General features: G+C 34.8%; 1 protein-coding gene across 2 annotated transcripts in view; it reads left to right on the top strand.

Annotated features, from left to right (window-relative positions):
* The window catches only part of LOC112858926 (disintegrin and metalloproteinase domain-containing protein 5-like), a 141,417-nt gene that overhangs the window by 60,909 nt on the left and 63,994 nt on the right, over positions 1-16,514 (top strand). For both annotated transcript variants that reach the window (XM_086703653.1, XM_086703652.1), the window contains 3 exons: positions 7,156-7,292; positions 10,048-10,237; positions 15,278-15,373. In XM_086703653.1, coding sequence (XP_086559779.1) covers positions 7,156-7,292; positions 10,048-10,237; positions 15,278-15,373 — 423 coding nt within the window. The remainder of the gene's footprint in view (positions 1-7,155; positions 7,293-10,047; positions 10,238-15,277; positions 15,374-16,514) is intronic.

Here is a 16,514-nt window from a genome sequence, read left to right as displayed (position 1 = left end):
CACTAAAGAGAAATAATCTACACATAATTGGTGTTACAGAGGAGGAAGAGAGAGGGAAAGGTGCTGAAGGTATACTTGAAGAAATAATAGCTGAGAACTTCCCTGAAGTGGGGAAGGAAAAAGGCATTGAAATCCAAGAGGCACAGAGAACTCCCTTCAGACGTAACTTGAATCGATCTTCTGCACGACATATCATAGTGAAACTGGCAAAATACAGGGATAAAGAGAAAATTCTGAAAGCAGATAGGGATAAACGTGCTCTAACATATAAAGGGAGACTGATAAGACTCGTGACGGATCTGACTACTGAAACTTGGCAGGCCAGAAAGGAATAGCAGGAAATCTTCAATGTGATTAACAGAAAAAATATGCAGCCAAGAATCCTTTATCCAACAAGTCTGTCATTTAGAATAGAAGGAGAGATAAATGTCTTCCCAAACAAACAAAAACTGAAGGAATTTGTCACCACTAAACCAGCCCTACAAGAGATCCTAAGGGGGATCCTGTGAGACAAAGTACCAGAGACATTGCTACAAGCATAAAACCTACGGACATCACAATGACTCTAAACCCATATCTTTCTATAATAACACAATGTAAATGGACTAAATGCGCCAACAAAAACACTTAGGGTATCAGAATGGATAAAAAAACAAGACCCATCTATTTACTGTCTACAAGAGACTCATTTTAGACCTGAGGACACCTTCAGATTGAAAGTGAGGGGATGGAGAACTATTTATCATGCTACTGGAAGTCAAAAGAAAGCTGGAGTAGCCATAGTTATATCAGACAAATTAGACTTTAAATTAAAGGCTGTAACAAGAGATGAAGAAGGGCATTATGTAATAATTACAGGGTCTATCCATCAGGAAGAGCTAACAATTATAAATGTCTATGAGCCGAATACGGGAGCCCCCAAATATATAAAACACTTACAAACATAAGCAATCTTATTTATAAGAATGTGGTCATTGCAGGGGACTTTAACACTCCACTTACAGAAATGGATAGATCATCTAGACACACGGTCAATAAAGAAACAAGGGCCCTGAATGAGACATTGGATCAGATGGACTTGACAGATATATTTAGAACTCTGCATCCCAAAGCAACAGAATATACTTTCTTCTCGAGTGCACATGGAACATTCTCCAAGATAGATCACATACTGGGTCACAAAACAGACCTTCATAGGTATACAAGAATTGAGATCATACCATGCATACTTTCAGACCACAATGCTATGAAGCTTGAAATCAACCACAGGAAAAAGTCTGGAAAACCTCCAAAAGCATGGAGGTTAAAGAACACCCCACTAAAGAATGAATGGGTCAACCAGGCAATTAGAGAAGAAATTAAAAAATATATGGAAACAAATGAAAGTGAAAACACAACAATCCAAACGCTTTGGGATGCAGCGAAGGCAGTCCTGAGAGGAAAATACATTGCAATCCAGGCCTATCTCCACAAACAAGAAAAATCCCAGATACAAAATGTAACAGCACACCTAAAGGAAATAGAAGCAGAACAGCAAAGACAGCCTAAACCCAGCAGAAGAAGAGAAATAATGAAGATCAGAGCAGAAATAAACAATATAGAATCTAAAAAAAAAAAACTGTAGAGCAGATCAATGAAACCAAGAATTGGTTTTTTGAAAAAAATAAACAAAATTGATAAGCCTCTAGCCAAGATTCTCAAAAAGAAAAAGGAGATGACCCAAATAGATAAAATCATGAATGAAAATGGGATTATTACAACCAATCCCTCAGAGATACAAGTAATTATCAGGGAATACTATGAAAAATTATATGCCAACAAACTGGACAACCTGGAAGAAATAGACAAATTCCTAAACACCCACACACTTTCAAAAGTCAATCAGGAGGAATGAGAAAGCTTGAACAGACCCATAACCAGCGAAGAAATTGAATCGGTTATAAAAAATCTCCCAACAAATAAGAGTCCAGGACCAGATGGCTTCCCAGGAAAATTCTACCAGACATTTAAAGCAGAGATAATACTTATACTTCTCAAGCTATTCCAAAAAATAGAAAGGGAAGGAAAACTTCCAGACTCCTTCTATGAAGCCAGTATTACTTTGATTCCTAAACCAGAGACCCAGTAAAAAAAGAGAATTACAGGCCAATATCCCTGATGAATATGGATGCAAAAATTCTCAATAAGATACTAACAAATCGAATTCAACAGCATATAAAAAGAATTATTCACCATGATCAAGTGGGATTCATTCCTGGTATGCAGGGCTCGTTCAACATTTGCAAATCAATCAACGTGATACATCACATTAATAAAAGAAAAGATAAGAACCATATGATCCTGTCAATTGATGCAGAAAAGGCATTTGACAAAATTCAGCAACGTTTCTTAATAAAAACCCTCGAGAAAGTCGGGATAGGAGGAACATACTTAAAGATCATAAAAGCCATTTATGAAAAGCCCACAGCTAACATCATCCTCAATGGGGAAAAACTGAGAGCTTTTTCCCTGAGATCAGGAACACGACAGGGATGTCCACTCTCACCGCTGTTGTTTAACATAGTGTTGGAAGTTCTAGCATCAGCAATCAGACAACAAAAGGAAATCAAAGGCATCAAAATTGGCAAAGATGAAGTCAAGTTTTCACTTTTTGCAGATGACATGATAGTATATATGGAAAACCCGATAGACTCCACCAAAAGTCTGTTAGAACTGATACATGAATTTAGCAAAGTTGCAGGATACAAAATCAATGTACAGAAATCAGTTGCATTCTTATACACCAATAATGAAGCAACAGAAAGACAAATAAAGAAACTGATCCCATTTACAATTGCGCAAGAAGCATAAAATGCCTAGGAATAAATCTAACCAAAGATGTACAAGATCTGTATGCCGAAAACTATAGAAAGCTTATGAAGGAAATTGAAGAAGATATAAAGAAATAGAAAAACATCCCGTGCTCATGGATTGGAAGAGTAAATATTGTCAAAATGTCAATACTACCCAAAGCTATCTACACATTCAATGCAATCCCAATCAAAATTGCACCAGCATTCTTCTCGAAACTAGAACAAGCAATCCTAAAATTCATATGGAACCACAAAAGGCCCCGAATAGCAAAGGAATTTTGAAGAAGAAGACCAAAGCAGGAGGCATCACAATCCCAGACTTTAGCCTCTACTACAAAGCTGTAATCATCAAGACAGCATGGTATTGGCACAAAAACAGACACATAGACCCATGGAATAGAATAGAGAACCCAGAAATGGACCCACGAATGTATGGCCAACTAATCTTTGACAAAGCAGGAAAGAATATCCAATGGAAGAAAGGCAGTCTCTTTAACAAATGGTGCTGGGAGAACCAGACAGCAACATGCAGAAGGTTGAAACTAGACCACTTTCTCACACCATTCACAAAAATAAACTCAAAATGGATAAAGGACCTGAATGTGAGACAGGAAACCATTAAAACACTAGAGGAGAAAGCAGGAAAAGACCTCTCTGACCTCAGTCGTAGCAATTTCTTACTTGACACATCCCCAAAGGCAAGGGAATTAAAAGCAAAAATGAATACTGGGACCTTATGAAGATAAAAAGCTTCTGCACAGCAAAGGAAACAATCAACAAAACTAAAAGGCAACCAACGGAATGGGAAAAGATATTTGCAAATGACATATCGAACAAAGGGCTAGTATCCAAAATCTATAAAGAGCTCACCAAACTCCACACCCGAAAAACAAATAATCCAGTGAATATATGGGCAGAAAACATGAATAGACACTTCTCTAAAGAAGACATCCGGATGGCCAACAGGCACATGAAAAGATGCTCAACGTCGCTCCTCATCAGGGAAATACAAAGCAAAACCACACTCAGATATCACCTCATGCCAGTGAGAGTGGCCAAAATGAACAAATCAGGAGACTATAGATGCTGGAGAGGATGTGGAGAAACGGGAACCCTCTTGCACTGTTGGTGGGAATGCAAATTGGTGCAGCCGCTCTGGAAAACAGTGTGGAGGTTCCTCAAAAAACTAAAAATAGACCTACCCTATGACCCAGCAATAGCACTGCTAGGAATTTACCCAAGGGATACAGGAGTACGGATGCATAGGGGCACTTGTACCCCAATGTTTATAGCAGCACTCTCAACAATAGCCAAATTATGGAAAGAGCCTAAATGTCCATCAACTGATGAATGGATAGAGAAATTGTGGTTTATATACACAATTGAGTACTACGTGGCAATGAGAAAGAATGAAATATGGCCCTTTGTAGCAACGTGGATTGAACTGGAGAGTGTGATGCTAAGTGAAATAAGCCATACAGAGAAAGACAGATACCATATGTTTTCACTCTTATGTGGATCCTGAGAAACTTAACAGAAACCCATGGGGGAGGGGAAGGGGAAAAGAAAGAGATTAGAGTGGGAGAGAGCCAAAGCATAAGAGACTCTTAAAAATTGAGAACAAACAGGGTTGATGGGGGGTGGGAGGGAGGGGAGGGTGGATGATGGGTATTGAGGAGGGTACCTTTTGGGATGAGCACTGGGTGTTGTATGGAAACCAATCTGACAATAAATTTCATATATTGAAAAAAAAATGACTGTCATGCAGGAAGAAGTTTATCATACAGTTCCCTAGAAACAGAAGGCACACCATGCAGGGACCATACAAGGAAGCACCAAGATTGTTCAGACAGTGTAGTCAGCAAGGGGTAACATGGACAAAAACTTCTGTTGTTGTTTCTTTGGGGAGGAATGGGTAAGGCAAGGTAAGCAGGTCTTGGATTGGCTCATTTAAATAATTTCAGCAGTCTTTCTCGCATGGAGGCTGTACCTAGTTGTCTGGTGGTTAACTCTGGTGTGGTTTGGGCAGATGAAGAGTGGCCTAGGGTATGTCAGCCTAATAAAAGAAGGGATAGGGCATATGGGCTCTAGGTTCGTTGATTTGCATATGAAAGATACACTTGCAGGTAAGTTGTTTACTATTTTAAGAAATTGGGTAACCCTGGGATGGGAAGTCTAGCATTGGCAAAGCCCCAGATATTAAAGCATCACAATACATAAAATAAAATACATCATTAATACAATTAGCCCATTAATACAGTTTGATACATTACCAAATTTAAGGGGTAATAAAAGAGAAGACTTTTATATAGTAGGGCATAAGTTGTGTGAAACAGCACAGAAAACATTTTATTATGAGTAAAAGGGAGAAACACAGGTAGAAGTATAAGAAGTCTTAGAAGTGAAATGTGTTTCTTAGTTAATATTATTGATCTCTATAACTCTGGAGGGGATGCAGAATGTCCTGGCAAGTCATTGTATACTGTCCTAAGAGCTGCTCCTGATGAAAAGCTTGGATGGAGGAAGAAGGTGGTGCTTGAGTTCAAGCAGTTTTCAACTAAATGAAATTGCTTTTCTCTGAAGGTGGACTGAAATGTCTGATGCACCAGTTGATTGCTTTAGTGTCTGTAGTTGAACTATTAAGCAGCCAGCACAATATTGTGGGATGGAAAATTTAGAAACGTCTTCATGGATCATGGATGCCTTCTCTGAACTCTTCTTTATTTGCCATCTGTTCATAGTGCTTTAGCCTGGGTCATCAGGAACCCATCACTTTTTTTTAAGACTATTTTTTTTTAGAACAGTTTTAGATTTACCACAAAACTGAGGGTAAAGGTACACAGATTACCCATATACCTCCTGTCCCTAACATGCACAGCCTTCTGTATTATCCACATCCCTCACCAGAATGGGATATTTTTGTACTAAGGATGAACCTCATTGACCCATCAAAATCACCCAAAGTCCATAGTTTACCTGAGGGTTCAGTCTTGGTGTTGTACATAAGTTAGGGCAAAAGATGATAGATATCTATCATTTATGGTATTATAACAAGTGTTTTCACTCCCCTAAAAATCCTCTGTGTTCTGCCTATTAATTTCTCCCCTCCCTGTCTGCAACCACAGAGCTTTTTATTGTCTCCACAATTTTGTTTTTTTCTGGAAGTGATACAGTTGGATTCTACAATATGTAGCCTTTTCAGATTGGCCTTTTTTCACTTAATAATATGCACTCAAGCTTCCTCCATTTCTTTTCATGACTTGATAGCTCGTTTGTTTTTAGTGCTTAATAACATTCTGTTGTCTAAAATGTGCCACAGTTTATCTGTTCACCTACTGAAGGACATTGTGGTTGCTTGCAAGTTTTGGGAATTATGAATGAAGCTTCTGGAAACATCTTTGTGTAGAAATTGGAAACTATCCAAAGATGAACAATATACCTATTGAGGGTGTTTTGGTTTTCTATTGCTATGTAACCAATTATGCCAAAACTTAAAGAGATAAAAACAAGAGAGTTCTGTGGGTCAACAATTGAGGAGCAGCAGACAGGGTTATCTCATGGTTCAGCATGGGCAGGATTTTCTTCCAAACTTAGTCATTTGGCTGTGGTAGACCTCAGAAAATCTGTTTCCAAACTCATTCCTGTGGGCCTCTCTACAGGACTACTTCATGACATAGTAGCTGGCTTCCCACAGAGAGACTGAGACCTAGAATCCAAAAAGTCAGTCTTTTTATAATCTGTCTTGGAAATGGTGAACCATCTGTTCCTCTACATTTAGTTAATTAGAGGCAAGTCAAAAAGTCCAGTTTACACACAATGGAATGGAAATACTCAAAGACATGAATACCAGGAGGTAGATATCTTTGGGACTCATTTTAGAGTCTGCCTACTGGAGAGAGAATGTAAAATTGATTATTAAAATAAAAGATTAAAGTCATTTTCTTTAAAATAACTCAAAGAGGCAACATAATATGGTGCTTGAGACTCAGTTGGATTAGCTAAGATAGCTGATATTGTCATGAATAGTATTTTGAAATTAAACTACTGTGTTTACTTATCTATGTTTAATAAATCTATTATCCAAATGTTTATATAACTCTACTACAATTGCATTTACATAGGCATCTTGGATGCATTGATTTAAAAAATGAGTTTTATGTACTAATTTTTTTACTATAATTGTATTTAGAATAGTATATATATAATATACACTAATTTTTTATAGTATAGTAATTTTAATTTTGTTATAGTATAGTATACTATAGTATTCTTAGCTAACTCTTTTCTTTTTCCTTGTCTTTAGTATCCAGAGGATTTATCCCTGGAGTCATATACTATCAGTATTGTGCAGTTGCTTGGCTTTAATCTGGGATTGAGTTATGACAATCCTGACACTTGTTATTGTTCAGAAGATGTTTGCACAATGTCACCTAAAGCAGTGTGAGATAATTTTCTTTATTACACATATTCCTTTATTTATTTATTTTTGTTTGGTTAGGACCTTTTACACTTCTATTAGCCAAACTGAAGTAATTGACAATTATAGAACACTATACCTAACAACCACAGAATACACATTTTTCAAGTACAGCAGAACACAAACCAAAATAGGCCCACCACCTCCCCCATGTGTCTCCATGCCTGGAGAAATTCTCTTCCTCCTTCCTGCATTCTGGAGTCTGACTTGTATTTTTCTCCCCTGGCCAGATTGAAAGCACCCTCAAAGGAAAAGCCATATGAATTGTGTAATTTCAGTGATTGTGCATAAAGCTAAATTAAATGCTTTGATATTTGCATTTAAAACTGGCATTGTACGGTATAGGGATGAGTGGTACAATTCATGTTAGTAGTTTCAATTAAGAATTTTTTTATTTAGAAAGACATTAAATTGTAAATAAATAATAACACCATGACCCATTGAAAGACTGCTGAAGAAAGGAAAAAAGCCTTTATTTTAGAACCATTAATAATACATATTCCCTGCTCTATTTCTTAAATATATTTTTAAAGTTTATTTATTTTGAGAGAAAGAGAGAGAGAGAGAGAGAATGCACAAGTGGGGGAGGGACAGACAGAGAGGGAGAGAGAGAATCCCAAGCAGGCTCTGTGCTGTCAGTGCAGAATCCAGCGTGGAACTCAATCCCATGAACCGTGAAATCATGACCTGAGCCAAAATCAAGAATCAGATGCTCCACTGACTGAGCCACCCAGGCACCCCTTCTGTTGGTTTTTTCATCATTTCAACATTCTATTTGTTTCATATATTTTTCTCCTGATGTTCATGCTTTTTGTCCCTAAGAAGTACTTGGTCTACTTTTTACTACACACCTATTGCCCAGGAGAGTGCTCAGTAAATATGTTGCAAACAGTGACTAAATCAGCTCAGTATATTTTCTCATTATTTCATTTTATCCTTTGATTACTGAATCCATGATACCCCGAAGTTTTGTAAAGGCACAAAGTAGATAATAACTAAATTTATTTCTTCTTCCTTGGATAAGTGGTTACTCAGAAGAATATCCATTCTTTCACCATCTTCTTGAGCATTTTATTTATAAACTTTATAAAAATTCAACTTTGTCAAGGTATGTTTTTTGCTGCAATAAAATTTGTGCACTGTAAGTGTACAAGTTTATGACTTTTGACAAATACATAAATATCTTTGAACCACAGTATCAGTGAGATTATGCAACAGTTTCATTTCCCCAAAAGTTCCTTTGTGACCCTTATTGTCCTTCTACCTTTTATCCTTGCCCCAGGCAACAACTGATCTGATTTATTACTACAATTAGTTTTCCTTGCTTCAGAACTTTATGTAAATTGAATTAGTTGTGCTCTATTTTGAGTATTGAATCTATGACTCTGAATTATGTAAACATTTTTCTTTAATTATTTGAATATTTATAGTGCTTTAATTTAGGTATTTGTATGCCAAATCGTAACATCTGGACCATCTCAGTTTTGATTTCTTTTGACTGCTTTTTTTTTTTTACATTGACTATGGATCACATTTTTTATTTCTTTGTGTTCCTGTTGTTGTTATTATTATTATTAGCATATTAGATATTTTTGATAATACAATAGAAAGCTTGGATGCTCCTACCTTCCTCTGAAAAGCATTGATTCTTGGAAATTCAATTATTGGCTAATTATATTGAATTTTATATGCTTGGTTTTACACTTTGTTAATATGGATCTATAGAAAGCTCAGGTTATTTTAAAACCCCTATAACTTGGCCGGATTGAACTTCCAAATTCACTCTCTTCTGGGGATCTTGTCAGGGTTTGAATTTAGGCTCTATTGGAATTGAGATAGAGTAGATTCTAGTTAGGGCAGAGGTCAGCAAACAACCATCCCCGAGCTAATTTCGGTGGTAGCCCGTTTGTAAATAAAATTCTATTGAAATACAGCTAGACTTATTGTTCTACCTATTGTTTATGGTTGCTCTTGTACTACAGTGGCAGAGTTGAGTAGTTGTACCACAGTCTATGGCATATTAGTCTATAATATTTATTGCCTGGCCCTTTACAGAAAAAGCTTGTCACCCCCTGGTCTAGGACATGATCTTTACTCTTAAGTCAGATTCTTTATAGTGTTTTAGTTGGATGCTGAGCTATTACTAGAGAGCTATTACTAGCTAACAGCTCTCTCACTGTCAAGACAAGTACTTATGGTGCCCCTCCCATTGTGTAGCTCAAACCACAGGTTTTTATTTGAAAAATGTTTAATTATGTTGAACAAAAGCCCTAATATGTACTTAAGTTAATGCAAACATGTTTATATTGGCATTACAAGAAAAATGCAAGACATATTAAAAAAAATAAAAAAATGTGCTAAATACTGAGGCTAAACATTTAAAATTCAATTGTTTGGCATTGGCAAAGTAAATAAAGTGAACACAGTTCTTATGTTTAAAGGTTTAATAAATGTCATAAGACAGGTAAATAACACATCTTGTTTAAAACAGGATGAATGGCAATGAAAAGATTTTGGATTTTTTTTTCATTCCAAGAATTTTCATGGTGAAATTTTAAAAATATGGTAAAACATATTATCAATGCAATGAATAGTTTTCAAAATGTGCTTTTTTTCCCATAATGCTTTTTAAATATCTTTCTAAAACATCATACATTAGTGGAAATGCAGAGATATACAGCAATAATTTTTGTCATACCCATTTTTAAAATATTTTAGGCAGTCTCGGGGTGTAAAGGATTTTAGCACCTGTACGTTGGATGACTTTAAATACTTGGCCTCACATTCCGGCCTTGGATGTCTTCAGAGAATCCTTCCTGAAATGCCAGTTTATAAACAACAAAAGAAAAGGACATGTGGCAATGGACAATTGGAACAGGGTGAACAGTGTGATTGTGGCACTGTAAAGGTTAGTAGAAATTTTTTCAATTTTTAAAATTTCCTGTATATGTGTGTAATAGAAAAGAAGAAGATGAAGACCTTGTCTTTTAGAAAAATAAATTTAAAAAGACCTTCTTTGGGGAAGATGGAAGCTTTTAAGTTTCCTAATTTTGCTATTTTTTAAAGTGGACAGCAAAAGCCTTTTAGATAATATTTACCTTCTGACATTCTTTAGTGTATGCATCAACTCCAAACAAAATAATTACTTAACACAAAGAGTGTCTAAAGAGTTGAAGAAATATACTTTTAACATCAAGCAGTAACAAAAACAGGAATATCTAAAGACCATAGACTATTACCAATGGCATAGCAAAATGCATTGTTTGCTAATATAGAGTGAAAAGTGTGCTATTGGCAGGTGATGTCAATTAAAAGTATTTTTTAAAAAATCTATCACCTGTAGAAAATATATAAATATAGAACCAAACCCAAAGAAAGATGAAAGATGATAGAGGAAGCATTGACAACAAAGTGAAGTAGTCATAGGATAATAAAATGAAACAGCAATTGTAAAATATGGAACATATTATTAACTATATATTAATGTTATTAAATATACAATATGTAAAAATATGTAATACATTATATATAGACATATTTATATTTACTATATATGTGTGTATGTGTGTGTGTGTGTGTGTGTGTGTGTGTGTGTGTGTGTATTTAATGGCACTGGAACACATTTAAAAGAAAGAAGCCAGAGGAGAGTTTACTCTTGAAAAATTGCAGCTGGAACAGATAAGAATTGTGAGTTTATTTTTTCCTAGTCTTGGGTGCTCCTCTACTTCCACAGTTGTGGCAGAATGAAATAGCTGTGAAAAATTGCAGCTTTACTGACTCGGTGTGACAGAAAACAGATTTCAGGGATGAGAATCACTGGAAATTTAAGGGGAAAACCCTGAAAATAAGACAACTGTGAAAGTGCTAAAACCTAAAATCTGATGACTGATTTTACACATATTTGGCTGACTGCTAAAATATGCATAGTCCAGAAATACCCCACGGAGGAAAAAAGCAGGGTGAGACCATTGAAAGACACCGGTGCACCAGGTGAACCCTGTGAGTTCGATGATTTTTTTTGAGAGAATATTTTCTAACCATGTGCAATTCAGGCAGCAGAAATCCAAAGCCCTACTGGTTTCATTTATCAGAATGTAGAGCCTGAGACTGGCTACAACTGGAAATTAAAGAGGAATCTTCAGAAACAAGGCAATTACAGGTAGATTATACCCTGAAATCTAAGTACTGTCTCTGCCTAAATCCTTGCATGAATGCTACATTACATCAGGGAATCTGGCTAAAAATTCAGCAGTTGGAAGCCATATGAATTGAGCAAAGATAGCTGCGGTACATTGTAGGGGAAATAAAACTTACAGTTTGTTTCCAGGTTACTTAATTTCCTGTTAGAAAAAAAAAGCCTCTAGAAGGTCACAGCTGAATATGGGCATTATATCATTGTATCTATATTGTCTAACTTATTAATAAAAAATTAATAGACATTCAGAAAATTAGGAAAATGTGAACCATATTTAGGAAAATACGCAGTTAAGGGAAACTGACTCTGAGAAGTCCAAATATATTGTATTTTGCAGATAAAGACTTCACAGTAGTTATTTTGAATATTAGGAGCATGAAAGGACATTATGCTCAAACCATTTAAGGAAAAATTATCATAGTAAGTGAGCAGCTAGAGAATCTCAACAGATATAAGTTAACTACAAAAACCACATAAATTTAAAGTCTAGAAGTGAAAAGTACAACAAAAGCAGAATCAGTGAACTTGACCAAAAGCAGAGTAATCAATGAACTTGACCAATAGAACATTAAGAAAATATGATCTGTAGAATAGAGAGAAAAAAAATTGAAGAAAAATAGCAAAAAACCTCAGACACCTGAGAGTAGATATTTCTTATTTTTTCTTAAAAATTTTTTAATGTTTATTCATTTAATTTTGAGGGGGAGAGAGAGACAGACAGACTGTAAACAGGGGAGGGGCAGTGAGAGTGACACAGAATCCGAAGCAGGCTCCAGGCTCCAAGAGCCAAAGTCAGATACTTAACCAACTGAACCACCCAGGCACCCCAGAAACATTTTTCTTAAAAATTATTTATTTATTTTGAGAAAGAGAGAGAGAGAGAGAGAGAGAGAGAGAGAGAGAGAAAGTTCGAGCTGGAGAAGGGCAGGGAGCGAAGGAGAGAGAGAGAATCCCAAACAGGTTTCACACTGTTAGTGCAGAGCCCAATACAGGACTTGAACCCATGAATCGTGATATCATGACCTGAGCCAAAACCAAGAGTTGGACGCTTAACCAACTGAGTCCACCTGAAAGGAAATATTAAGTGGTCCAATGTAGGTGTAATTGGATTTCAAGATAAAGAAAAGAGAAAGTAGGCGGCAGAAAAAAATATGCAGGAATAATGCTGATTATTTTTCAAATTTGAAGGAAAATGTTTGCTTACAGATCCAAGATGCTCAGCAAACTACAAGCACATAGACACAAAAAACCCCACCTCTATACTTAGAGTAAAACCTCCCAAAGCCCCAAGATAAAAAGAAAAACTTAATTTCAGCCTAAAAAAAACAGGTTAGATACACAATACAGTGATACAAAATATAGCTGACTTCTTATAACAAATAATGGAGGTCAGTAGACTTTGAAATAACAAAAAGTGATGAAAGAAAAAAAAAGGTCAACAATCAAGATTTCTAGATTCAAAGTAATTACCCTTTAAAATGGAAGCAAATAAAGTTATTCTCAGTTAAGCAAAAGCTGAGACAATATGTCACAGTAAACTTGTACTACATAATATCCTAAAAATTTAAAATGTTTGAAGAATTAAAAATTCCTGAACACAGGAATTGGTAAATATGTGGGTAAAAATAAGTAGTTATATGTATGCTTTCTTTTCTGCTCTTAATTTTACTGACTACATTATATACATGCACAGATATGTAAATGTATACACACTTATTCACTGCATAAGTGATACAATACATATATGTGCCTATAAATATGTATTTGTATGTATATATACTAAATATACAAATATGTATGGGTATGTTTGTGGATATGGATGCATATATGTTTATATGCATATAAACACACAAAAATATATATGTACATATACACATTATGTGTATATGTGTGTGTATCTACATATCTACATCTATACAATAACAGCAGCAGCACTAAATGTGGAAGGTGAAATAAGCTGTTGCAAGATTTCTATTATTTACGTGAAGAAAATCAGTATTAATTCTAAGTAGATTAGAGTATTTGAAAGATACATACTATAAATCCCAGAGCAAATATTGAAAAATTATGCAGAGATACCGCTAAAAAGCCAATAGAGGAGTTTTAATGACATGCTAAACATATTTCATCAGCACAAAATAAGACAAGAAGAGAAGAATTGAGGAACAAAAACAAGATGAAATAAATGGAAACAAATGGTAAAATAACAAATTGAAATACATAAATATTAATAGTTACATTCAATGTAAATAGGCCAAGCACTCTGATCAGAAGCCAGAGATTATCAGACTACAAAAAAATCAAGAGACAAGAGATATATTTTAAGCCCAAATGCTCTGTTTGGCAGAAAATAATAGAATGGAAAAGGATATAACAAGTAAACAGTAAATATAAGAGAGCTAATAAGAGCTATATTAATATATAAAATAGAGATATACTAATGCTTCAAAATTATAAAAGGATAAATACATAAGGAAGTTATAACAATAATAAATATGTATACACTTATAAAAATATATCTACATGTACACACACACAGTAGATCTTCAAATTTCATGAAGCACTATCTTATTTGGAGGTTTATTTCACATCTCTTAGTAAGTGATAGAACAACTAGACAAAAATATCAGTAAGGATGTAGAAGACCTGAATAATACTACTACCAACCACCTTAATATAATGATATTTATAGGCCACTATATTTAATAACTTAATATAAAAATTACTTTCAAGGGAACTTGGAATATTCATCAGGATGTACTACATTTTGTGACATGAAATAAATCTCAAAATATTTTTTGTTGAGAATTAAATTAGAAATCAAGAATAATAAGATATCTTGAAAAGTTCCCAAATATTTAGAAATTAAGCTACCACTTCTAAATGGCTCTTGGCTCAAAGAAGAAATTACAAAAGCAATTAGGATATATTTTTAACAGTTATGAAAATTTGAACATAACATCGAAATCTATGAGATTCAGTTAAAACTGAATTATAGTGTTATGAGGAAAATCTATAGCTACAAATGCTTATAATGGAGAGAAGAAAGGTCTAAAATCAATGATTAAGAATGCTACTTCGGGTAACTAAAATATTAGTCCAATTAAATCCATGATAAGTAGAAGGAAATAATGATAAAGATAAAAGTAGAAATCAATGAGCTAGAAATCAGAAAATGAATATCAATGAAAATAAAGCCAGTGCTTTGAAAATAATCAATATATTTGATAAATCTCCTGCTGTTCTGATGAAAGAGAAATGAAGAAAAGAAAGAAATTCCCAGTATCAGTAATGAAAGAGGGTACGTAAAGAATATTAAAAACTACTTTATGTAAATAAATTTGACAATTTAGGTGAAATTGGCAAGTTTTTTTTTTTTTTTTTGCTTTTTAAAAATATTTATTTATTTATTTATTTATAATATGAAATTTATTGTCAAATTGGTTTCCATACAACACCCAGTGCTCATCCCAACAGGTGCCCTCCTCAATGCCCATCACCCACTTTCCCCTCCCTCCTACCCCCAATCAACCCTCAGTTTATTCTCAGTTTTTAAGAGTCTCTTATGGTTTGGCTCCCTCCCTCTCTAACCTTTGTTTTTCCTTTCCCTCCCCCATGGTCTTCTGTTAAGTTTCTCAGGATCCACATAAGAGTAAAAATATATGGTATCTGTCTTTCTCTGTATGATTTAAAAGATAAATTATCATAACTGATGTCAGAAGAGACAGTTCGAATTTGTCTATTTGTTTACAGAATTGTACACATAAAGACTGCTGTGATCCTAAAACATGTTCAATGAAAGCAAATAAACAGTGTGGCTCCGGGGAATGTTGCACACAAGATTGCAAGGTAAGAGGCAATCTATTTTAGAGTAGCTCAGCATTAAATTTCTTGAAATACTGTTTCAAAGAGCTGGGAAGTATGTCAATATCCTATCTGCCTTTCCCATTGTATTATATCCAAGTACACTGGACCCTTCTTACACTTCAGTCCATTTGGTAATCTGTCATTTCCAGAAGTCTCATGTACATATGCCTGATGATTCTTCTTTCCCAACTGTTACAAATCTTTCTTGTACCTGTTGAGACATTCCTATGATCAACATACATCTGAAGCAACCCACTTTAGTAAGGTCTTATTTTTTAACACCCTACCTTACATGGGGTCAAGAAGTTAGATTAGATTTTTTTTTGTTATTGTTGTTAGGTAAATTCTTTTTACCATCTTCTGGTAAAGTCTTCTGTTCCTTTGCAGTTCAGTTATTGTTACAATTAATTAGGTGCTCTTTATTTAAAGCATTTAAAGAATCCCTGAAATTGCCCCACACCCAGAAAAATTAACTGGAAATATAAAGAAAAAAGAAGCAAACTATGAAAAAAGTAAATGGCAGATGTTCAGATAGGATTGGAGTAAGAATATGCTTTTATCTTTAAAATTTTGTTCCTGGGGTGCCTGGGTGGCTCCGTTGGTTAAATGTCTGACTTTAGCTCAGGTCATGATGGCACGGTTCCTAAGTTCAAGCCCCACATGGGGCTCTGTGCTGACAGTTTGGAGCCTGGAGCCTGCTTCAGATTTTGTGTCTTCTTCTTTCTCTGCCCCTCGCCCACTCATGCTCTGTCTCTGTCTCTCTCTCTTAAAAATAAACATTAAAAATTTTTTTAAAAATTTTGTTCCCAAACTTTATTGGGATGTAATTGGCATATAACATTGTGTAAGTTTAAGGTGCACAATGTAATTACTTCATACGAGTATATATTGTGAAATGATTATAATAAGGTTAACACATCTACAACTTTACATAGCAAAAATATTTAACATTTACAAAGAAAATTTCAAATATACAATACATTATTAACTATAGTTACCATGCTGTACATTAGATCCCCATAGTGATTCATTTTATGGCGGAAAATGTGTACCCTTGACCAACATCTTTCCATTTTTCCCCACAGTTTTACTTCTTCCTTTCTTTAAAAACAATTTTTTTAAT

Source organism: Puma concolor, chromosome B1, assembly GCF_028749965.1.
Source record: "Puma concolor isolate L17-30 chromosome B1, mPumCon1.1.hap2, whole genome shotgun sequence".
In the NCBI taxonomy this organism is placed as follows: Eukaryota; Metazoa; Chordata; class Mammalia; order Carnivora; family Felidae; genus Puma; species Puma concolor.
This window is presented reverse-complemented; position numbering and strand designations above follow the sequence as displayed.